The 25,361-nt window shown below is 39.5% G+C and overlaps 1 protein-coding gene across 1 annotated transcript in view; it reads left to right on the top strand.

Moving 5' to 3' along the window:
* bor (ATPase family AAA domain containing bor) overlaps positions 1 to 25,361 on the top strand; it is a 232,496-nt gene that overhangs the window by 67,447 nt on the left and 139,688 nt on the right. Inside the window, exon 5 of the mRNA XM_090383719.1 lies at positions 15,781 to 15,946. Coding sequence (XP_090239845.1) covers positions 15,781 to 15,946 — 166 coding nt within the window. The remainder of the gene's footprint in view (positions 1 to 15,780; positions 15,947 to 25,361) is intronic.

The following is a 25,361-nucleotide window of genomic DNA, read 5'->3' as shown; positions in this document are numbered from 1 at the left end:
CACCCTCCCTACAGGCCAGACCTTGCTCCCTGCGACTTTGCACTGTTCCCGCATGTGAAAATGAAGCTAAAAGGGAGGTGGTTTTCCAGTTATGAGGACCTTCTATGGGCTTGGGACAACGAGTGTGCTTTACTCCCTAGTGAAACTTGGCAGAACTGGTTTAAAGATTGGTTTCGGAGGATGGAGAGGTGTATTGAATGTAGAGGAAATTACTTTGAAAAAATTAAATAAACAAAGCTGTATTGCAAAACTTTCCTAGTACCCTTTGTACTTGCTTCTGACATTGAATTTCCTTGAATTTGTAAATTATTTGGCCTACTAGACTGACCAACTTTGACTCATAGTATTGATTAATTTAATTCAAAAAATATTACAATGAAATTTACTTAATGAATATGTAGAGGAATGGCCTTTGTTTCACTAGGGGATTATGCAAAATTACATCAAGAAAGTTTATTATCTTATAAGACTCAGTACACACACACACTCACTGTATATGATTCATGAAGTTATGGCATAACTTCAGGAGCTGATCTAAGGCAATTTTTAGTTAAGAAGTATATAAACATGGGTCCAATGCCAAATGATTACAGAGTTGTGGCTGTTTGAATGTTAGAAAAAAAAGAAAAGCAATTATGAGTGATATAAAAATAACAGTAATAGATACACAAACCTTACTGATAAAGTGTTAATTTATTTATTTTTTATTTAGGAAAGTTAGTCTGTTTACAGATAAGTGCATGAATATGGTCAGTGTAGATTCTCAAAAACATAACCTTTGACTTCAAAGCATTTAGTCACTCATGCGAATCACATCTAAGCTCATTATAGCTGTCTTTCATGCGGACCATGGCATTCAGTATGCAATCAAGTAATGCATCTTGTACACACATCAAAAAGTTTGTACCCTGACCTAGATAAAACATCAGTAGGAAGATGCCGTTTTTAATAAGTTGTCTACATATTCAATAACTAACATGTGAAATTTCATTTCTGTAAATGAGAGTACACCAGAGGTGGAGCCCAGAATCTGAGGAAGGATACACTATGGTTTACAAAGTGGAGTATCAAGCAGTGATCAAGTTCCTGCATTTGCAGGCCAAAAAAGCTCAGGAAATCGATGAAGAAATGACAGCTGTGTATGGGCAGAATTATCCATCCTATGAGACTGTAAAAAAGTGGTAACGGGAGTTAGTGTGGTCATACAAGTGCCTTTGACAACCCAAGAGAAGGAAGGCCATCCACAGACACTGAGATGGTTGCAAAGGTTGAGCAGCTGGTGCTGAGTGACAAGACATGTGACAATTCATTTAATCACAAATGCAGTGGGAATTAGTTATGGGTCTGCCCACAGCATTTTAAATGACCATCTGCACATGTGTAAGGTCTCCGCACGATGGGTTCCAAGATTGCTGATGCCTTTGCAGAAGCAACGTCAAATGAAATGTTCTAGCAAACTGTTGGATTTGTGTAATGCAGATGTTGAGAACTTTTTTAATCGGCTGGTGATGAATGCTGGATGTACCAGTATGATCCAGAGACTAAAGACATGTCAAAGTGGTGGAAGCACACCTCCTCCCCACCTCCCAAAAAGGCAAAGACCACTCCATCTGCGAAGAAGATGATGTTGTCCATGTTTTGGGACAGAAAAGGGGTTATCCTGACAGATTACCTACCTCGTGGTTGCATACTACGCAGAGAATACCACAGAAATCATTGGAAAAGTTATGCAATGCTTTGACGGTGAAAAGCCATGGAATGTTAACGAAAGGTATCCGTCTTCTGTCTGACAATGCACTGGCTCACACGGCCGTTGCCACAACCACCACCACTAACTTTGTTTCTCAGTGTGGCTTCAAACTACTGCAGCAACCACCCTATTCTCCTGACCTAGCATCATCAGACTTCTTGTTTCGCGAAATGAAGAAACCATTGCGTGGATGCCGCTTTGATTCGTCTCAGGAAGTCATCACTAAAGTGGAATCGTGGTTTCGGGCAAAAAGTGCAGACTTCTGTGATCAAGGCATTAAACAACTGATCCATAGATGGGAGAAACATGTTACTATATGTGGAGAGTACATAGAAAAGGATTAGAGAACGAAATGCACAAGGCATAATTTCTTATGGGTTTAGGTAATTAACTATAATGGGTGGTGGTATCCACTGAAAATAAATAACAGTAGTCTTCTTTGCTAGAGAAGCGTTATTTATTTGAAGTAGTGCAATACGAGCTATCTCATTGTGAAGGCACCTACAATATTAGCATTACAATTAGTAGAGGCATTTGATGCAAGAAAGCAAGCTTATGCAGCATCAGCCAAAAAAAAAAAAAAAATAAATAAATAAAAAATAACCATTTCCACTTCACCCCTCTGTTCATTCGAAATACCTGTCCAGCTGAGCCTTAAACTTATTCAGGCTATCAACCTCCACGACAAGGGATGGAAGTCTGTTCCACCAACTAACTACCTGCTGGCTAAAGGCAAATTTCCTCACGTCTATCCTACATCTGTCTTTCCTCAAGCGAGGTGATCTTTCCAGATCACCTCGCTGGTGCGTAGTCTCCAGACACTGTAATTTGCAAAACTTAAGCCTTTCTTCGTAAGAGCACCCCTTTGTTCCATTCACCAATCTTGTTGCCCTTCTTTGTACTCGTTCCAGCATCTCTACATCCTTCTTGAAATGAGGCCTCCAGACCTGTATACAGTACTCTAGGTGTGGCCTGACCATTGCCTTATACAAGGGAATAATCACCTCCTTATCCCTGCAAGAAAAATTCCTGTATATCATTCAAAAGACACCATGAGCTACTCTTGCAGACCGTCTGCACTGCTCAGAAAACTTCATATCTGCCTGCACAACCACCCCAGGTCCCTTTCATTCTCTACCACTGTCAGTGTAGTACCACAGAGTTGATACGTTGCTCTGGGGTTGCTGTTTCCCATATGTAGTACTTTACATTTGTCAATGTTAAACTTAATTTGCCACCTCTCGGCCCATCTGCTCAGCCTTTCCAGATCCTGTTGCAGTAGCATAGTGTCAGTAGTGTCCTTGACAACCCTGCCAGCCATCGTATCGTCTGCAAACTTGAACATTAAGCTTGAGATACAATTAAAACGATGCCTTTACACTACATACGTAGTTCAAATTTATGAGTAAAGTATGGTATATCTACACTGATATTATATAGTTATAGAAAAGGATTAAAGTTCCTGTGAAGTTTCACCCTTCTACGGCTGTTATTTCTCGGTAAGAGTAGGGATTTTTTGATACCTCCCTTGTATTTTTACTTTTGTGTGATGTGCATGTTTCATCGCACCACCTCACAGGGAAAACACATTTAGGTCAGGTGACCAGATTGCCAATTTTGTGGACTGTTGTGACCAATTCATTGCCCAAAGAACAGGTCATTGAGGTAAGTAACTACTGCCTAGGAACGATGAGGAGGAGCTCCACTGTGTTGGAAGTACAGTTGACATTGTGTAGCCAAATTGCTATAACTTCTAACAGTTATAGCAATTCATTTTGCAGTAATTGTAGGTAGACTTGTCCAGCAAGACGACCCTCAAATAAATTTACCAATCAGCTGATCATAGAGGATTCCACACCGTGCCTTAGCACTGAATCAGTTTTGAAAATTACTCTCTACAGTGGTACAGGGATTCATTTTCTACCAAATGTGGGAATTGTGTGTGTTGTTAACACCATCTCAAGCAAATAGAACTTCATCTCTGAAAAGGATGTGACAATGCAAATGGCAATTGTCATTCAGGCAGTTACAAAATTCCAACTCTCAGGCAGGATCCCCAAGTTTGAGGTGTAGAACCCACTGCTGTTTGCACTTTAGGAATTCCAACATAGCCTGTGCTTCTGCATATCTCATAAGTAGTTTTGGCATTCATTGTAAACACTCCCCTACACACACTTTCCAGGTTGCTATATGTCCCAACAGAAGCAATGCAAGGATAATTTCACCTCTGCTTGCAGCTGCCATTAAACTATTAGTTTGTGCCTCCCAGCAAACTAGTAGTTGCTTGAACTACCTGACACTGCCTCAGTGGCATTGGCAAATATATTTGCACTTGTGTGTTCCATTGTTCATTCCACGTTTATTCCATCTTTATAAAAAGCAATATCTTTTAAAAAGTACAAGCCATGTTGAGAAAAATTCTATCTTATATGCCTTATCCTCTCTCTCTCTCTCTCTCTCTCTCTCTCTCTCTCTCTCTCTCTCTCTCTCTCTCTCTCTCTCTCTCTCCCCTCCCTCCCTCCCTCCCTCCCTCCCTCTCCATAGCCATATTAATTGATTGACATGATCTTCATCAAATACTCCCTTCTGCCATATATGGAAAAAATTCCACATTTTTTAGCACTATATGTATTATCGAATTTATCAAATAACTTAATAATACTTGTATTAACCCTTCCACGAGTGAATTTCTGAACCTCTTTGAACCATTTTTTAAAAGGAACTTGGAAGTTTTGTAAAAATTGGAAATCTCTATACATAAATGCTTTTAAATATTGATGTTTTCATAGTTTGACTATTATTGTCAAAAATACAATTTGTGGATGGATTCATGGAAATAAGCCATGCATCCCTATCATATTTAGACACTTCGTGAATTGTTGCTTACACACTTTCCTCTGAAGAAATAGCTACTTTACTTGGTTACTCCTGTAATAGCTACTATATGGCAATTACAGAAGTGTGTACAGGATCAAATAGATATCAGATGAAATGATGAGACTCTTGGCAGTGAAAAACAGTGCATAGATTGCACATATATTAGGCGATACTGAAACCTACAATAGCTATAAACTAGTCTGCAATCAAGTCATAAAGGAAATTTTTTTTTTTTTTTTTTTTTTAATGTAAACCCCAAACATGAGAGGTATTAGCAGTGCAGAACTGGAATTTGGGGAGCACAATGTGTACAGAAAGGATAGACAGGACAGGAAGGGAGGAGGGGTTATGCGTTACTTAAGAAACGCATAAAATCTAAGGAAGTGCATCCAATTGATGTTGGTGGACAATGCAATGTTGAGTCTGTTTGGTGTGACATAAGCACTGGGAAAGGATAAACGAGAGTAGGTGTGTGTTATAGGCCTAATGAATATGAGTATAATGAGCAATTGTGCAGAGAAATAGAGAGGGCCAGTAAATTAGAGTGTCTTATAATGGTGGATTTTAATTTCCCAGATATTGACCGGAATTTGTGGATTGGTCACTCGCACGCTAGCAAGGCTTTTGTGGATTTATTGGATGTTTTTTACAGCGGCATGTTCGGGAGGCAACTAGAGGGAGTAATACTCTTGATCTCTTTATCGGTAATGATTCTTCATGCATCAAGAATCTGCAGATAAAGGAACCACTAGGTGGCAGTGATCACAGTGTGCTGAAGTGGGATTTACTCAAAGAGGTAACTACCATCAAGTGTAAAGGGAAGGGTTTTGCTTTCGTAAAGGTGACTGCGGTGGTCTGAGATAGTATTTAAATTCTATACGGTGGAACCAACTGATGATGTTACCAACAGCAAATTCAAAATGGGAAGCATTAGAAGAATTAATTTCGAAGCTACTAGGCTTTTCATAACAACAAAGAAATATTGTTCAAGATTTAGGCCTAAATGGATGTCAGATGAACTAATTGGACATGTGAAAGAGAAGAAAAATGCATGGGATACATATAAATTAACACGTGATACAGAAGCCTATGATAGATATAAGCTGGTCTGTAACCAAGTTACAAAGGCTAGGCAGGCAAAGGCAGACTATGAGAAATCTTTGGCAAAGGATTCAAAGGAAAACAGTAAAGAGTTCTTTATTTATGTAAACTCTGGAAGGACGGGGGTGAATCAGATTGGTCCACTTGATATCGATGGTTCAACTGTTAATGATCCCGCTCAAGTAACTGACAACGTAAATGAATATTTTGCGTCAACATTCACACATGAGGAGTTATTCAGGGAGGGGAATGCCAGAGGTGTATTCAACTCTGGCAGTAAGCTAGATAATTTTGTAATAACTGAGAGTAAAGTGGAGGAGAAATTGTTGAAGATAAACACAAGAGAGGCACCCGGGGTGGATGGAATCTATTCAGTTATATTAAAGGAGGCTGCAAAGGAAGTAAGCAAACCCTTGGCCATAGTTAAGATAGCTTCCCTGGACTCAGAGGAGTTACCCATTGACTGGTTATGACTGGAGATGTGCAAAAGTGACTCCAATCCACAAAGGAGGATCAAAGGGAGACTCATAATTACAGACCTGTTAGTGTAACTTCTGTTCCAGGAAAATTAATGGAGGCACTGGTTAAAGAAGCATTGCAGGATCATCTAGACAAGACTTCAGTTATAGCTCGGACACAGCATGGGTTTGTTAAGGGGAAGTCTTGTTTGACTAATTTAATTGGATACTATGATGTAGTCACAAAGGAACTGGATGCAAAGAATAATTTTGATATCATATATTTGGATCTTAGAAAAGCCTTTGATACTGTTACACATGGAAGACTGCTGCAGAAATTTGAGCAGTGTGGCATTGGAGGCAAATTGCTGCTATCGATAAAGGGATGGTTGAGTTGGAGAAGACAGAGAGTAATAATCAGTGGACATGCTCTTCGTGGACTAATGTTATTAGTGGAGTCCCTCAGGGTTAAGTGTTGGGTCCATTGTTGTTTTCTGTATTTATAAATGATATTGATGATGGTATATCAGGCTTAATGTGCAAGTTTGCAGATGATAAGAATCTAGAAAAGTTGAGCAGATGGGCTGAGAGGTGGCAAATGAAGTTTAACATTGACTATTGTTTAAAATGTAAAGTACTACATATGGGAAGCAGTAATCCCAGAGTAACGTTATCAACTCTGTGGTACCACACTGACAGTGGTAGAGAATGAAACGGACCTGGGGGTTAATTGTGCAGGCATGAAGTTTTCTGAGCAGTGCAGACGGTCTGCAAGAGTAGCTCATGGTGTCTTTTGAATGATATACAGGAATTTTTCTAGCAAGGATTTGTTTGTTTGTTTGGTTGGTTTTATTGGCGCATTAGCTACTAAGACTATAATGCGCCAAACTAAAGTCATATATAAAAAATGCAATGTTCACTGACCTAATTACTTAGGCCAGCATGTCAGTATATAAAGTAACAAAGGTATAAAATGTAGAAAAGATAAATCAATAAAGAAATAACATAACATGTAAATATTAAATACAAGTAAAAAGCCTTATTGATTTAAAATAACTAAAAATAGCAGACACATGGTCATTGTCGGATAACATCTGACTGAGTGTATACGGCTCAGTCAGATGATTAAAAACGCTAGAACGGACATTGCTAAAATCTGGACAGTCGATTAAAAGGTGTCTAATCGATAAAATTGTGCCACAAGACTCACACATAGGAGGGTCATCAGCCCTCAGCAGAAAGGAATGTGTCAAATGACTATGTCCTATGCGGGTCCGGGCAAGAACAACTTCCTCCTTACGATTCCTGCGCAGACTAGACTGCCACGGTTCAATAACAGGCTTTATACGATATAATTTATTCGCAGTCTGTCTATTCCACGAATCCTGCCATTGGGAATGTACCTTTTGATGTACTATTTGCCTGTAGTCTGTATAGGGGACTAACAGGCAGCGGTTATTATTGGGAATTGCTGATTTGGCTGCGGCGTCAGCCAAATCATTTCCCCTAATCCCAATGTGGCTGGGAATCCAGCAGAAGCGGATGTCATATTCGCGTTCATGGAGAACGTGAATCTTCTGCTGAATGCTAGACAGGACTGGGTGAGGATTATACCTCACAGATATTAAAGCCTGTAACATGCTAAGAGAGTCGGTATATAAAATGAACCGTTGGTATTGGCATTTACTAATGTGTTCCAAGGCTAACTCTACAGCGTGCAGCTCTGCAGTAAATATGCTGCAATCAGAGGGAATCTGCTCTGATATAGTGCTGTCTGTGAAGACAGCAGCAGATCCCACATATGATTCTGACTTCGAACCGTCTGTGTAGACTGGCGCGAAGTCGGAATATTCAGTTCGGTGTGCTGAATGAAGCTGCAGGTAGACACATGATGGCGTGTCCGACTTTCCCCAGTTTCTAAGCGACAAGTCGCATGCCGGGACACGAGCATGCCAGGGTGGAAAGGGTTGCTTTGATGTTTGGGCAACCTTGTCTACCTTGATATTAAGTTCTTTGAGTAGCTCTTGGAAACGAATACCAAAAGGACGATTGGCAGTCTTACGAGTATTGTATAAATTTTCCCATCGTGGCTCAAAAACGAATGGCCACGTAGGATGGTCTGGCAGGGATTTCAGTTTTAAAGCATACTTTAAAGACAACTGCTTACGTCGAAGCGATAACGGTGGTTCGTTTGCTTCGACGTATAAGCTCTGGACAGGAGATGTGCGATATGCTCCAGTAGCAATACGTAGGGCCTGATGATGGACGGGGTCCAGCCATCGCAGGACACTGTCTCTGGCTGAGGAATATACCTGGGACCCATAATCTAATTTGGATCGCACAAGTGCACGGTAAAGCCGTAGAAGGGTGCATCGGTCTGCACCCCAAGATAAGGAGGAGAGCGAGCAGAGCATATTAAGGGCTCTTGTGCACTTTGTGCAGAGTTGACGAATGTGATCCAAAAAGGTCAATTTTTTATCGAATATGAGTCCCAAGAATTTTGTGTTCGCTGCTACTGGAATAGCATTTTGTCCGAGCCTTAATTCAGGTTCAGGATGAAGATTACGCTTGCGACAAAAGTGTACGCAAACGGTCTTCTCCGGCGAGAACCTGAAGCCATTAGCAAGTGCCCAGGAACTTAGACTATCAATGGCTTTCTGCAGTTGTCGTTCAATAACCCTCATGTTGCACGACTGGCAAAAAATGCTAAAGTCGTCAACATAGAGGGCACTGTTTACAGTTGGAGGAAGTTGTTTTGTGATGGAATTTATTTTTATGGCAAAAAGCGTGACACTTAATACTGACCCTTGGGGTACTCCCTCCTCTTGGCTAAAGGAGCGAGAGAGTGAGGATCCCACACGAACTTGGAACGATCGATTGGCTAAAAAGTTTTGAATAAAAAAGGGCAGGTGCCCTCTTAGGCCTAGGCTATGTAAATCTTTTAAAATGCCAAATCTCCAAGTTGTGTCATACGCTTTCTCCATGTCAAAGAACACCGACACCAAGTGTTCACGTTTTAGGAAAGCATCCCGGATGGATGCTTCCAATCTAATAAGGTGGTCCAAAGTGGACCGGTTCCTTCGGAAGCCGCACTGGATGTTGGAGAGAAGGTCATTTGATTCTAAATACCATATTAAACGAGAATTGACCATTCTCTCCAGGATTTTGCACAGACAGCTAGTCAGAGCAATAGGACGATAGTTGGTGGTGGCTTTTGGATCCTTTCCTGGCTTAGGAAAGGCAAGAACGATTGCCTTTCGCCAGGAGTCCGGAAACTGCCCTTCAGTAAAGATTCTGTTATACAGAAGGAGCAGACAATCCATAGATTTTGGTGAAAGATGTTTAATCATTTCATAATGGATGCCATCTGGTCCAACAGCACTTGCTTTGGAAAGAGCGAGGGCTCTTTTCAGTTCCTCTATAGTGAATGCCCCGTTGTAGGGATAGAGGCCCTTGGTCTTAAAATTAAGTGCTTGTTTTTCCATTTTATCTTTCAGGACCAGGAACTCTGGGGAGTAGAAGGATGTTGCGGAGATGTTAGAGAATGTTTCCCCAAGAGCATTGGCTATTGCAGTTGGATCTGCAGTAGCGCATCCATTATAATCTAGGATTGAAGAAGGGTGGGATGTATATTTCCCCTTCATTTTCCGGATTTTATCCCAGACTACCTTAGAGTTGGTAGACTGGTTAATAAATGATGTAAAACGGATCCACGATTCCTTTTGACTCTGACGACGGATGTAGCGTGCTTTGGCTCGTGCATGTTTGAAGGCTATAAGGTTGTTCGTGGTAGGATATCGGCGAAATATCCCCCACGCTTTGTTTTGAGCCTTTTTTGCTGCTGTGCATTGTGAATTCCACCAAGGTTTAGGAAATGGTGGAAACCGGGCTGATGTTTTTGGGACAGCATTAGCAGCTGCTTGGACAGTGATTTCTGTGATGTACTTTACTGCGTCATTGATAGGCTCTTGACTGACTGTACTAAGATCAAAATTTGCCTGATGTTGAAAGGCAGTCCAGTCAGCCTGATCAATCTTCCACCGTGGTAACCTGAAAGGAAGACATGGTCTCCCACTGTGTAGCAGGGTTATCACGGGGAAGTGATCGCTACCGTATGGATTCTCCTCCACTTCCCAAGTGAGTGAAGGGAGTAGAGAAGGGGAGCAGATAGAGAGATCAATGGCAGAAAAAGTACGGGTAGGCATGTGGAAGAAGGTGTTTGTTCCAGTATTTAGAAGGGAAAGGTCATTGTCATTGAGCATACGCTCTATGACTCGTCCCCTTCCGTTGATGTTAGCACTACCCCACAGGGTGTTATGTCCGTTAAAATCCCCGAGAATTAAGAAAGGGGGAGGCAGCTGCGTTTTTTTTTTTTTTTTTTTTTGATTTGGTAGTTGTTGGCGCATCGGCTTCTGTTGCCATATTGCACCTCCCAAGGTTTTTGCAGTACTTTGATCCAAGCCCGAGGCGGGAATCGAACCCGCGACCTTTGGGTTACCGGGCAGGTACTTTACCCACTCGGCTAGCCCGGTCGGCGGCAGCTGCGTTAGAAGATCATCAAGGTCTACCTGGGTGATGTCAGTTCCAGGCGGCAAATAGATAGAGCAGACGGTTAATAAAAATCCCACCGTAAGGCGAATTGCGACGGCTTCTATGCTAGTTGTAATTGGCAAGGGCTGCACTGGGGTCTGGTTACCCACAAGGATAGCCACTCCCCCATGTACAGAACCCTCCGCAATTCTATCCTTACGAAAAATTGTGGTGTTATGCATCGTGGGATCGTCATTTGCCTTTAGGTATGTCTCCTGCAAGCAAAAGCAAACTGGCTCGTGCTTTTGCAGGAGGGCCTTGATGTCATCAATGTTTCGCCGGAATCCACGACAATTCCATTGTAGGAATTTAGCCATTATTTTGGCTTCGTGGGTCCATCAGGCGGCTTCCGAGGTGCTGAGGGCTTACTTTTATCAGTCTTGGATTTGTCCTTTTTGGGGAAGAATGGACGCTGTCCCGTGTCCATTTCCTCCTCCGCGAAGAGTTCCAAGACTGACTCTTCGGGTACCTCCTTCCGCTCCACATCCATCTTTTCTTGGGTACTAGGGGGGACTTCCCCTTTCTTATTCTTTTCTTTCATAATTGTCTTTGTTACTTGTGGAGCATTAGGAGGTACCGATATAGGAGTGGCAGCTGATTGGTCCTTCTGTGTAGGTTTTTGCGAACTTAAAAGATACCGCGCGATGGGAGTGAAAGACTCCTTTGGAGGAATGGTCATGTCCGTCTGAGTTCCGACGGAACATCTCCCTGCTACCTTCTGGGTGTAGGTAGGTCTGTTGGTATTCAGGGGTTTGACCGATTTCCTTGCCTCCTGGTATGATATGTTAAGCTCTGCCTTCAGCCGTTGAATCTCTTTTTCTTCTTTCCACCTCTGGCATGCTCGTGAATAGGCCGGGTGTTCGCCTTCACAGTTAATACAGGTGGGTTTTGCGGCTGAACATGCTGTTGTTTCGTGGTCCTTTGCACCGCATCGAGCGCATGCAAGGACTCCACGGCAGGCCATTTGAGAATGTCCATACTTCTGGCATTTGAAACACCGTAAAGGGTTCGGAATGTATGGACGCACTGAACAGTTGATGTATCCAGCTTTAATCTCATCAGGAGGTTTAGGAGTGTTGAAAGTCAGGATAACGCTCCTGGTCTTAACTATTTTTCCATCCCTTCGCGCAGTGATTCTCTTGATGGCAATGACTCCCTGTGGTTTTAATTCGGAGCAGATTTCCTCCTCGTATACGTCGAGAAGGTCCCACTCCGAAATGACACCTCTAGATGAATTGAGTGTTCTGTGTGGTGTCACTGTTATAGAGATTCCTCCGATTGATGTTGTTCGGAGTAGGTGTTCAGATTGCCTGTCATTTGTAGTTTCAATTAAGAGGTCTCCAGAGCGGAGCCTCTTAACTGATTTGGGTGAACCTACTAACCCATCTAACCCTTTCTGTATAAAGAAAGGTGACATTTTTCCAATCGGTTTTTCATTGGTGGAGTGCATGATTAAAAACCGCGGGATAGGACCTGATGGTAATTCAGTCCGCTGCCTCTTTGAAGCAATATTGCTGTCAGTGTCTGTGTTTTCAGATAGGGGCCGGGTTGGGGCCCCTGAAGAAATGAGTTTATCAGGATTCATGGAGTTTATTAAAGTGTTCAGTGCCCGGGCTCCCCACCCACCACGGAGCCCAAAGGGACGCCCACTACCCGGCATGCAATAAATGCGCTCGGGAGTGGGACGCCAGGGCTACCCAGACACTATACCCGCACCGCCGCCAGCCTGAATCCTGTCCCTCGGACCATGAGGGTAGGGGCGTGGCATTGACACGGTTGACCCTCGCAGGCGAACCTACTAGCCGATTGATCCTAGCCGGGCCTTCCAGGACCACCCGTCTTGTCGAAGCAGGGGCCAAAGTGGTGTATTGAAGCTGGGCCCCTCAACCACCAGGATCCCCCTTTCCGAATTTCCACGGGTCGCAGCGCACGGCAAACACGCCGGATTCCATTGATGTAAGCCCGGAAACTAGGCTGTGGGCGTTGGATCCCAGTGATGCTAGTCTGGAAGTCCAGCAGCGTCACTGGGAGGTCCCCTCACCACGTACAGGTGCCCACGTCGAGGGGTCTAGCAAGGATAAGGAGGTGATTATCCCCTTGTATAAGGCAATGGTCAGACTACACCTTGCGTACTGTATACAGGTCTGGAGGCCTCATTTTAAGAAGGATGTAGAGCTGTTGGAATGAGAACAGAGAAGGGCAACAAGATTAGTGAATGGAACAAACGGTTGCTCTTACGAAGATAGGTTTAAGTTTTGCAAATTACAGTGTCTAGAGACTAGGCACCTGCGAGGTGATCTCATTGAGGTGTATAAAGACTTGAATGGTTTGAGCCTGCTCAATGTTGATGGAATTCTTCCTCTTGCTCAGAATAATCACCTGAGAAGACATAAATTCAAATTGAGGAAAGACTGTTGTAGGATAGATGTGTGGAAGTTTGCCTTTAGCCAGCGGGTGGTTGATTGCTGGAACAAACTTCCATCTGTCGTTGTAGGAGTTGATAGCTTAAATATCGTCAAGGTAGAACTAGAGAACCATTTGGAGTGGATGGGTGAAATAAGGTGTGTTTTTTTTTTTTTTTTTTGGCTGATGCTGTATAAGCTTGCTTTCTTGCATCATGTGCCTTTTCTAATGCTAATTCAATTGTATTCACTCTCTGTTTGATATCTACCCAGTTATTAGAAGCCATATAGCTCCTTAAGGCATCATAATTTCCTTTCCTGAAATTATAGCCCATTCCTTTGCGTTTAACTACTGCTACCTCTCTCTTCGTCGTCCACCGTAGAACTCTGTGATCACTTCCTGCTACTGGTTCCTCTACTGTCAGCTCTATTATGTCATCTGGTTCATGGTTGATGCTCAGTCTAGAGTATTCTTTACCCTAGTACTTTCCCTACATATAATAATCATCTGTTAATTTAAAAATTTTGTCGCCCATGTGGAGTTTCCTTCCCATTTGCTCCAATCAATTAGAGGCAAATTAAAATCACCCATAATAAGACACTGATTCTTATTTGCCCATTCCCTTTGCATGTAGAGGCTCTCATCATAATCTTCACAATCACCTGGCCTGTAGATTACTCCTACTCTCATTATATCTTTGCTTCCAACTATCTCACACCATACAGATTCATTTGAAACATTTCTCATTTCTGCCCTCAGGACACCTTGCTAATATGTTCTGTTGCGGTAACAAACAAGAACCCTTGAGGTATGCGCAAGCCTTACTTTGACCAATATTATTAGATAAATGCATATCGATATTACCCTTGTCCCCCAAAACTAGGAGTTTCACTGAACCTTTAAGGTATCCTCAATAATACTGGCAAAAACTCTTGCACCACCTTTGTTTAAATGTATCCCGTCTCTACAAAACGAAGCAAATCTCTCTGAATTCTTTCTCTATTTAAAATTCATATGTATGACTGTTTCTAACTGCTCCCCGTATAGTTATCATAAGTGACTCGATTAATTTTGGAGACACAACATGACCTAAGTAGCTTTTGCGCCAGAAAATACAACAACTCTACAAAACTGATTCCTTCTACTTACAAATGCAGGCCAAGCTGATAGAAATTTCGCCCCTAAAGTCTTGCAGAGTCCTTCAAGTCTTCAGTTAATCTACAAGGCTTTCAGCCTATAATCCCTCCTATTTTGCTTGGGCAGAATTGCAGACACATAGACATTGTGACTTAACTCGCGGCGTTCCTTCAGCATGGTCCTATATTTGTCTAACAAATCGTCAGATCATGTATGCTTAATATTATTAGTCCCCACATGAATAATAATATTCTCTTTACTCTCTTTAAAATCTGGCAGTCTGTTGGTGACATCATTAATAGTTGCTCTCGGTATGTCTGCCGGGAGCATCATCACAATAGTTGCTCCTGGCAGACATACCCTGGTTCTAGTCTACCTATCCTTATTACAAAAAATATTTCCTGTTTGCCTGACAGTGGAGTCTTCTAACCGAACTAAGAATTTTTAGTAGTTTTTTTCTCCCAGTAGATTTTTAGCATTTGAATTGTTTGGCCTATAATGCACTCCTACTTTTTTCCTTCCCTTACCACTAGTCATCTCACACTTCATGGACTTAACATCTGCCTGGACTTGATCAGGTTCTGGGAACTATCTTGTTGCTTTCAAGCAGCAAGATTGTCCCGCCAACTCGCACACTTTTTCTTTTCCCTATCTCTTCTAACACACTATTCGTTTTAATGAAATTTGCCTTCCCTCATCTCTTCTTTCTCTGAATGATACCATGTTTCAGTTATTCCTGCAATATCAGAGTTACTTGGTGTGACCAGAAGCCCAAGTTCACATGTTTTATTCAGATCACTCCTAGCTTTACTATACATACAAGCTAAGTATTATGTATATATTTTTTGTTACTACCCAAAGTTTTATTTGCTAAATTAGGAATTATATTCTTGTGGAATGCAGATATCAGGAAATTTTCCCCCTAAATTCACTCCTTACGAATTATGCAGTACGTAGCAGTCATATATGAACACATGCTACTTTCGCAGGAAGTTATCCATAACATACATGGAGATAAAACTGCATACAACTGGCCAGATGTGGCTATAACAGCAAGGGGGGTTTCGTGTTCAATTGATATGCAAAAATGTCTGTGTTCAACACACATTGCTTTCTCTGAGCACAGTTGTATAAAAACATCCCTGTACATTAATGAATGCTTGTGATATAAATTGTGTAGGATAAACACTAAGTCCATGTGTGAGTTTTGTGAAAAATTGTTTTATTGATCCACTTAAAGAGACTCTCTGGGTGGATTTTATTAAGTGGTACAGTATTCTGTAAGTCTAATGAAGCCTGAGTACGAGAAATGATATTAGTCCAGAAACTTAGCCAGAGTCAAATTTAGTTGTTTATGCTTAATAGTGGATTGTATCACTTGGTTAGGTCTGCAATAAACTAAATTTTTGAAAAACTCACATTTGGGATAACTACATAAACTATAATTAAATATTTATAATTCAGCTACTTTGGAACATGAAATGGATGTCCGATATAAAAATGAATTAAAGAAGATTGAGGCAGAAATGAGAGCAAAAGCTAAAATTGATCGTGAAAATAAGGACCTCCATCTTGAACAAATCCGATTAAAGGCTACAGAAGCAAGAACTACAGTATTGGAGTCAATAAAGTAAGTATCAGATATCAATTTTTTTTTTTTTTAATAGTTCTAAATATAGTTCTGCACTTTAAGACAGAGTAAAAAGTAGTATTTGCAATTTGAAGCATTTAATGGATGATTCTTTAAATGCAGTAGAGCCTCAGTTATCTGGAATAATTAATATCAGACCTCTTCTGGATAGCCAAATATTCCAGATAATTGAACATAATGTATGATTAAATAAATTCTGTTATAATGTGTTAAGGTAAAAGAAAAAGACTTTAAACAGCACGAAAAAAAAACAATTTTATATAATTTAAAAAATACAGTACTGATAATAACAACAACATAAAAATTCGCACATTTACATACACTGGTGTTCAACAATTGTAAAATTGTAATTGTTGTCCGAATAATGTAAGTATATGGCATTATTTCTTACAGATTGCATCAGATAAGATTGACACGCATAGGTGATGACATAATATTGCATCAGCTGTTACTTTCAACTATATATGCACACTCTGCAAGAGTTGCAATCATTCCTTGCTTGTGTCAGGATGGCGAGTTACGTGCAGTTGACACCACGAAGAAAGAGTGCTATTGTTGCTTAACACGAAGAAGGATGTCTTTCCCATCATATTGCTTATAGAATGTCTTGTTATCAGTCGAAAGTGAGTAGATTTCTTTCTAAACTGAAGAATACTGGTTCAGCGAAACGGATGCAAATGAGTCTCTATGCCAAAACAGGACCATGTTTTGAAGCACTTATGCCTTAAAAACCGTAAAGCTTCTTCATCTAGGTGAAAAGAGAATGGAAAGAACATACAGGAGTAGTAGCAAGTGCAGTAACAGTCAGAAGGTGCCTCTTCAAAAATGGACCTGTAGCCTGTTGTCCTAAGAAGAAGCCTCTCCTCACACAAAAAATGAAAAAGGCCCAATTAATTTGGTGTAAGGAGCATATCAAATGGACCCCCAAGCAGTGGAAGTCAGTTATTTTCTCGGATGAGAAGAAATTCAACCTGCATCACTCTGATGGGAGACAAACGATTCGCTGTAGACGTGGTGAAGAATACCATTCAGACTGTATGGTTCTGATGGGAGACAAACGATTCGCTGTAGACGTGGTGAAGAATACCATTCAGACTGTATGGTGTCTACAATGAAATTCCCTACCAGTCAAATGATATGGGGGTATATTTCGTATTGCAGAGTAGGTCACCTGCAGTCTATAAAAGGTTCCATAAATGCCAATGGATACCTGGCTATACTGGAAGACAAATTGCTGCCAACCATTAGAGACCATTTCAGCCTGCCAAGTAACTGCATCTTTCAGGATGACTCTGCCCCTTGTCATCGGGTGAAGTCTGCACGGGTAGCACAGTGGTATTGTCACACTCTTCCCCACACTGGGTGGAAAAGGCCCCAGTTCGAATCCTGTCGATGGCGCGAGGAACATTAGTGGGCTTTTTTTCACTCCGTGGCTGAGTTAGTCAGTCTCAGGTATAGATAGCAAGGTTTTTTCCCCCCTAGAAACCTGGGTTTTTTTGTCCAGCAAACAGGGAAACCGACCAGAGAATGCACACAATTTAAAGACAAAATAAATATATTAGTAGATGTAATCATTTAAGGGGACCCTAATATCATAATTTGGTTTGGTTTGTAACTTATTCACTGAATGTCATCGGGTGAAAAGTGTAAGTAGGCACTTCTGTAGTTATTTTAGCTTCTTTTCTGCATTAGAGGTTTGACAGTAATGTATCTACATTTGTTACAGGTGAAAAAATGGTTGGAAGAACGGTCCTTTACAACTCTTAGTTGGTCAGGAAACAGCCCGGATCTGAATCCTATAGAGAACTGTTGGCATCGTATGGAATCTGCAGTTGCCGGAAAGAAACCAAAGACCCTTTGAGGAAGCCATAATTCGTTTTTGGAACCACGAACTATCAGTTGATTATCTTCAGAAATTTATCTTGTCAATGCCTTGACGGTGTGCTGCTGTCATCAGGACTAGAGGTGGTTCAACTAAATATTAGTTTGCACCTGTTGAAATTTTCATTTTGTTTTCAATTTAAAATGATAAACTGAAGCAAATTAAGGGCTTCTGATAACATTTCAGCCATAATTGTCATGTTTACCAAAACTGTTGTATAAAGGTTGCAAATGCTCATTTTGGAATATTTTGAGAGCACCTATCAAATATTACTTAGCTTTGCCTTAACTATTAATAAATATCTTTTGGTTATATTTCTATTTGTGATGCTAGTCATTGATGTAACATACCATCGTGAAAAAGGGTTAGAAATGTGAAATTCCTAGGTGATGCACACTTTCTTTGAACACCAGAGTATGTATGTATATTCGGATAGGTATTTTACCACAGATTTTATGCGGAAAAAACATTAAAGTAATTTTTTTAAAAAAAAGTGTTCAATCGTTTTTTTGTTTTGTTTGTTGTGACCTGTTTTTTTGCTGCTAAATCTCTCAAGTTCCTTAACAATTTTGTTGCATTCTTCCTGGTTTCTGCCTATTTCATTGTGTTTCTAATGCTGTAATAGCTTTGCTACTTGTTGGCCTTGGATTTTCTTCAATGGGAACTTCCTCTTCTTTATTATAATCCCCGAAGTTTCTTCTTTCAAATGAGCAGAGATAATGTTGCCAGCTGATAACGTTTGAAACTCTTGATCAGGGCCATCCAATAAAAGCCATACATCGATGTCTTTTTCATCACAATCCTCGCATTCAGGAATGACGGAAAGAATTTTAACAAATTTTTCCTTCGGGAGTGAGTTCGGTCAAATATTTTCTTTACACGTCGTTCCTGAATCAGCCTCTGGCTAGAGTTTTTGCTGTTTGTGGGCAAGTGTTAGTTCAGAAACATCGTTATATACTTGAGCAATCATAAAAACCGATTCCAAAAATGTTAAAATTTTTATAAAATAAAATGATACCTTGCGAATTTTCATTGCAAAGAAGCAAACGTCATAATAACCTTTTTTCTGTAAAACCTTTTAAAAGTCAATAATGCTTTGGTCTTAAGGCTGATTGAGAGAAGTCATGTTTGATTTGAAAAATAAAACTTGAAAATTTGGATCAGTGCTGTTAATGTCATTCGCACATGGATGGGAAGGTGCATTATCTAATAGAAGCAAAACTTTGCCAGTTTTTTTTTTTTTTTTTTTTGTGGTTTTCTGTCTTTTTTTAACCCCAGGAAAATAAAAAAAAATTATAAACCAGTCTTGAGAAACAGAAACATCTATCCAGGCATTTTTCTGATTTTTATACAAAACAAGGAAATTAGAAAGATTTTTAAGTGCTCTCAATTTTTTTGACTTACCAATAACATGCATGGGCAATCTGTGCGTCCCAGTAGCAGTTGCACACATAGCAATTGTAACTTGCTCTTTTCTCATCTTAAAACCTGGTGCAGACATTTCTCTTTTAGTGGCTAGGTTTTTTCTCGGTAATGCTTTCTCAGGTGATAAGCCTGTCTCAACAACATTATAAACATTTTCTTTTTTCTAATTTTCTATAACTGAAGCAAACTTACTTTTATAGGATGCCACTGCTGCCGATTTGTCTGCAGAAAGTTTCTCGCTTGAATATCTAGTTCATGTATACAATGTCTCAATTTAAAGTTTTCAGTCAACCTGCGCTTGCCTTAAAATCTTCATTACCTATTAATTTTTTTATTAAATTCTAATGTTTTTTTCACACAACATTGATCCAGACACTGGCTCACCTAAACTGCGCTTCTGAAAAAACCACAAATAAAGTGCACTCTCTAAAGTGACATTTTCAGGTTCCAGCATCATGTTTCTGCTAGATCCTCCTTCACTATCCATAGTCAAAGCAAATTCTGATATAGCATTTGAATTTTTCTCAATGTTGTAAATTGTTGAAGTCTGCACGTTATACAAAACAAGGAAATTAGAAAGATTTTTAAGTGCTCTCAATTATTTTGACTTACCAATACATTGATCTTTGACAAGATTTCCTAAATTTTCACATTTTGTAATTCTATTAATAATTTTTGTTTTTTGTTGCAATGTTAAAACTACATGTTTTCTTTCCATTGACATTTCCTTAAAAAACTAAGAAAAATAATAAATCATACAGTTTCGGGCCGATATTATTCTTATTGAATCCAGAGCTAAACAAAACATAATATGAAATGAAGAGAACAAAATACAGTGGACCCCTGCTTTATGATTGGTTCACTCTATGATCAAATCACTTTACGATGGACTCTCCATAATAAAATACCGTTCACCATCCAATATATAGTAAGTGTCAGTCAGTGTGATCATGTTTGCGAATTGAATTTTAATTCTATTAAATGGCGATTCTAATAAGTGAAAATATGGGCAATCTGAGGAATATTAACCACAGGCTATAAAAGTAATGATATAAAGCACAAATTTGCTCTTTATTACCTTACCAATTAACAAAATTGAATGATATGTGAAAATTGGAAGAATATTTTCCACAGGTTAGCAAAATAAAAATAAATTTACGCTTACATACTTAGCTTAATTAATACTCTACGCATACAGTATCTAACTAATTGATATTTCTGTTCACTAACCTTTTTTTTTTTTTTTTGGGTTGTAAAATTTAAAACAGTAAAAAAGATAAGTAATCAATAACAAAGAACATGGCATGCACAAATTACAACTAATATGATACGTGCAAGTGACATCGGAGTAACAAGTTTACGAAGCTGAAAAAATAAGAATGAAGAGAAGATTCTGAAAATTTATATTTTTTATATGATTGAAGATTTCAATGAAAGGGAAACACATTTCATTATAATAACATAAAATCCTACACAATTCCAGTGGTATTATCAAAAATGCAAGAAGATCAAGTTTTACACGTTTATAATAGATTGCACTAATAGAAAAGCCCAATAAACCGGAAACTGCAAATTATTTTTATTGTTTTATTGTAGGGACCTCCAGAAATGTGCTTTAGAAAAATATCAGAAAGGCGTTTAAAATTGATTCTTATAACTGAACACATGATAATGATGAAAGGTAGTGCATTTTTAATGGTTTGTATTGCTTTTTTTTTGAAATTTGATTTTATAAAGAGGCTGATTCTAGTGATCATGTTAACTGGTGTGTACTTATTTCACTTTACGATGGACTTACGATTGTCTCCGACCGGACCACGTAGTCCTTCCTCTCAGCCAGTAGCATCATTTGTAAATGTGTTGGCTGCGTGTTTTTTTTTTTTTTGCATCCTTTTAGTTAAAAATAAGTTTTGTGTTGTGCTTATTTGACATAAATTTATATAAAACTAATACAATTTCCATTATAAAAATGACCTTCTAGAGAGATAAATAGCTTAATTATATAGCAAAAATTTCAGTTTCCGAGGTCTTGGAATGAATTACCAAAAAATAGTGTGTTATTGGGTTATCATTACAATATTTTCATTATATGATGGTGCCTTTGGAACAGATTAATATTGTAAAGCGAGGGTCTACTGTATGTAATGGAAAATTGTGTTCACGGAAGTGTATGACTAAACTCTGTTACACATGGTTTCCGTGAAAACACATTAGTCCTAATCCAACATTTTACCAGATACACGACTTAAAAAAAACAGAAATACTCTTGTAACATAATAAACATTTGTCTCAAATACTACTATAAATAAAAAAAAAGAAGAAAAATCAGCCTTTCAAATTATTCCGGATAACTGACTTCCAGATAACTGACATTCTACTGTAGTCTCAAATAAGTGTTTCTAATTTTTTATAAAATGAATTGGAAGTATCCATGTGGCTGATGTAATAGTATAGTGAGATATGTTTTTTATTTCCCAAATGAAATCATAATGTGTGTAGTTGAGTTCAAGTTTTGAATATTAAACATTATATGTAGTAGTAATCAATAATTGGTTAACATAAAGTAAACAGTAGTAATTATGAAATGGATTTTACTTTTAATTGTTTAAAAGGTTAATATAATAGTACATATATGTACATTATCCTACCAACAGCTGTGGGACATCCCACCAATTGCAGAAAATTATGATTATGGAATATGCCTATTTTTTGGCCTGCAAAGGTGATGAACAGTTAGCCTGGAATTCATGTTAAATGTTTATGCCAAACAATGAGCATACAGGAAGAGTTAACAGTTTCAGAGGAAATGATAGTTGGGTATCATGTAGGTGAAATGTTTGTGCACGCTTTTTTGCTCAGAAATTAAATACCCTCAAGTCAACAATTTACATCCTTTCAATAACACAATTGTCCATATTTTTTAAAAACAAGAATTGTTAATGCATAACTTGAAGAGAACATTAGAAAATTGCAGTGATGAGCACAGAGTCCTGAGCTAAGCCCAGTTGAACAAATTTGGGTTAAATTGGAATGCAAAATTGCATCAAAGCCAAGACAGTTTTCTTGATGTACATTGAACACATTGGACGTCATTATGCCAAATATGGGTTAATGGCACTTTCATTTGCATTAACATTAGTAGAGGCATATGATGCAAGAAAGCAAGCTTATACAGCATCAGCCAAAAAAAAAAAAAAAAAAAATCCCGCTCCAATTTCACCCCTCCATTCGTTCCAAATACCTGTCCAGCTGAGCCTTAAATTTATTTAGGCTATCAACTTCCACAACAAAGGATGGAAGTCTGTTCCACCAACCAACTACCCATTGGCTAAAGGCAAACTTCTGGGCGCCTCCATAGCCAGGTGGGCAGGAGCAGCAGAGCGTAGCACACGGTTCTTGATTAGACCGGGGTTCAAGCCCATGAACACCAAATACGGAGGATGTGGAAAGGTCAGGGAATGACCACCGCATATCCCCATAGCAATATGGCCTTAGTTGCTAATGCTCCTAAAAACCAATAACAACAACAACAAAGGCAAAATTCCACACATCTTTCCTACATCTGCCTTTCCTCGTTTTGAATTTATGCCCTCTCACGTGATTATTCTGAGCAAGAGGAAGTATCCCATCAGCATTGAGCATGCTCAAACCATTCAAAGCTTTATACACCTAAGTCAGATCACCTCGCAGGTGCCTAGTCTCCAGACACTGTAATTTGCAAAACTTAAGCCTTTCTTCGTAAGAGCAATCCTTTGTTCCAATCAATAATCTTGTTGCCCCTCTCTGTACTCGTTCCAACAGCTCTACATCCTTCTTAAAAGGAGGCCTCCAGACCTGTATACAGTAATCAATGTGTGGCCTGACCATTGCCTTATACAAGGGGATAATCACCTTCTTATCCCTGCTAGAAAAATTGCTGTATATCATTGACAAGACACCATGAGCTACTCTTGCAGACCGTCTGCACCACTCAGAAAACTTCATATCTGCCTGCACATTTACCCCCAGGTCCTTTTCATTCTCTACCACTGTCAGTGTAGTACCACAGAGTTGATACGTTACTGCTTACCACATGTAGTACTTTATATTTATCAATGTTAAACTTCATTTGCAACCTCTCAGCCCATCTGCTCAACTTTTCTAGATCTTGTTACAGCAGCATACTGTCATTAGTGTCCTTAACAACCCTGCCAACCTTCGTATCATCTACAAACTTGGACATTAAGCCTGATATACCATCATCAATATCATTTATAAATACTGAAAACAACAATGGACCCAACACTGAACCCTGAGGGACTCCGCTAATAACATTAGTCCACGATGAGCAGTGTCCATTGATTACCACTCTCTGTCTTTTCTCACTCAACCATCCCTTTATCCATAGCAGCAGTTTGCCTCCAATGCCACACTGCTCCAATTTGTTCAGCAGTCTTCCACGTGCAACAATATCAAAAACCTTTCTAAGACCCAAATATATGATACCAAAGTTATTCTCTGCATCCAGTTCCTTTGGACCACATCATAGTATCCAATCGAATTGGTCAGGCAAGACTTTCCCTTAACAAACCATGCTCTGTCCGAGTTTTAACTGAAGTCTTGTCTAGATGATCCTGCAGTGCTTCTTTAACCTGTGCCTCCATTAATTTTCCTGGAACAGAAGTCAAACTAACAGGTCTATAATTACTCGTGTCACCCTTTGATCCTCCTTTGTGAATTCGGGGTCATATTTGCACATCTCCAGTCCATGGGTACCTGCCCAGAGGCCAAAGAAGCTCTCATAATTATGGCAGAGGGTTTGCTTACTTTCTTTGCTGCCTCCTTTAATATAACTGGATAGATCCCATCCACGCCGGGTGCCTTTTTTGTTTATCTTCAACAATTTCCCCTCCACTTTCCTCTGAATTATTATCAAAATCATCTATCTCACTGCCAGAGTTTAACTCACCTCTGGCATTCCCCTCCCTGAATAACTCCTCATGTGCGAATGTAGATGCGAAATACTCATTTAGTTTGTTAGCCACCTGAGCAGGATCATCAACAGTTGAACCATCAATATCCAGTGGACCAATCTGATTCATCTCTTTCCTTCTAGAGTTTACTTAGGTAAAGAACTCTTTGTTGTTTTTCTTTGCATCCTTTGCCAAAGATTTCTCATAATCTGCCTTTGCCTGCCTAATGTCCTAATGTGACTCAGTTACAGTCCAGCTTATATCTATCATAGGCTTCCATGTCATCCATTAATTTATATGTATCCTATGCATTTTTCTTCTCTGCCATATGTCTCATTAGTTCATCTGACATCCATTTAGGCCTAAACCTTGAACAATATTTCTTATTTGGTATGTAAAGCCTAGTAGCTTTGCATACCAACTAATGCTTCCCATTTTGAATATGCTGTTGGTAACATCATCAGTTTGTCCCAATGTATAGAATTTAAATACTGTCTCAGACCACCTCAGTCGCCTTTACGAAAGCAAAAACCCTTCCCTTTACCCCTGATGCTAGTTACCTCTTTGAGTAAATTCCACTTCAGCACACTGTGATCACTGCCACCTAGTGTTTCCTTTATCTGCAGATTCTTAATGCATGAAGAATCACTACTGATAATCAGATCAAGAGTATTACTCCTTCTAGTTGCATCCCGAGAATGCTGATGTAGAAAACAATCATACAATAAATCCACAAAAGCCTTGGTAGTGTGTGATTGACCAACCCACAAATTCCAGTCAATATCTGGGAAATTAAAATCCCCTTATAAGACTCTCTGATTTACTGACCCACTCTATTTCCCTGTACAGTTTCTTATTATACTCATCAGAATCTATTATACTCATCATTAGGCCTATAACACACTCCTACTCTCAATTTTGATCTCCCAATGCTTATGTCACACCAAACTGACTCGACACTGCACTGTCCAGCTATGTCAGTTGGCTTCACTTCCTTGGATGGTCTTGGCGCATTATAGCCTTAGATGCTAATGCGCCAATAAAATCCAAATCAATCAATCAAACTTCCTTGGATTTTATGCATTTCTTAACTAACAGCATAAGCCCTCCTCCCTTCCTGTCCTATCTATCCTTT

This window comes from Mastigoproctus giganteus, chromosome 10, assembly GCF_048544385.1.
Source record: "Mastigoproctus giganteus isolate SK-2022 chromosome 10, ASM4854438v1, whole genome shotgun sequence".
NCBI classification, from domain to species: domain Eukaryota; kingdom Metazoa; phylum Arthropoda; class Arachnida; order Uropygi; family Thelyphonidae; genus Mastigoproctus; species Mastigoproctus giganteus.
This window is presented reverse-complemented; position numbering and strand designations above follow the sequence as displayed.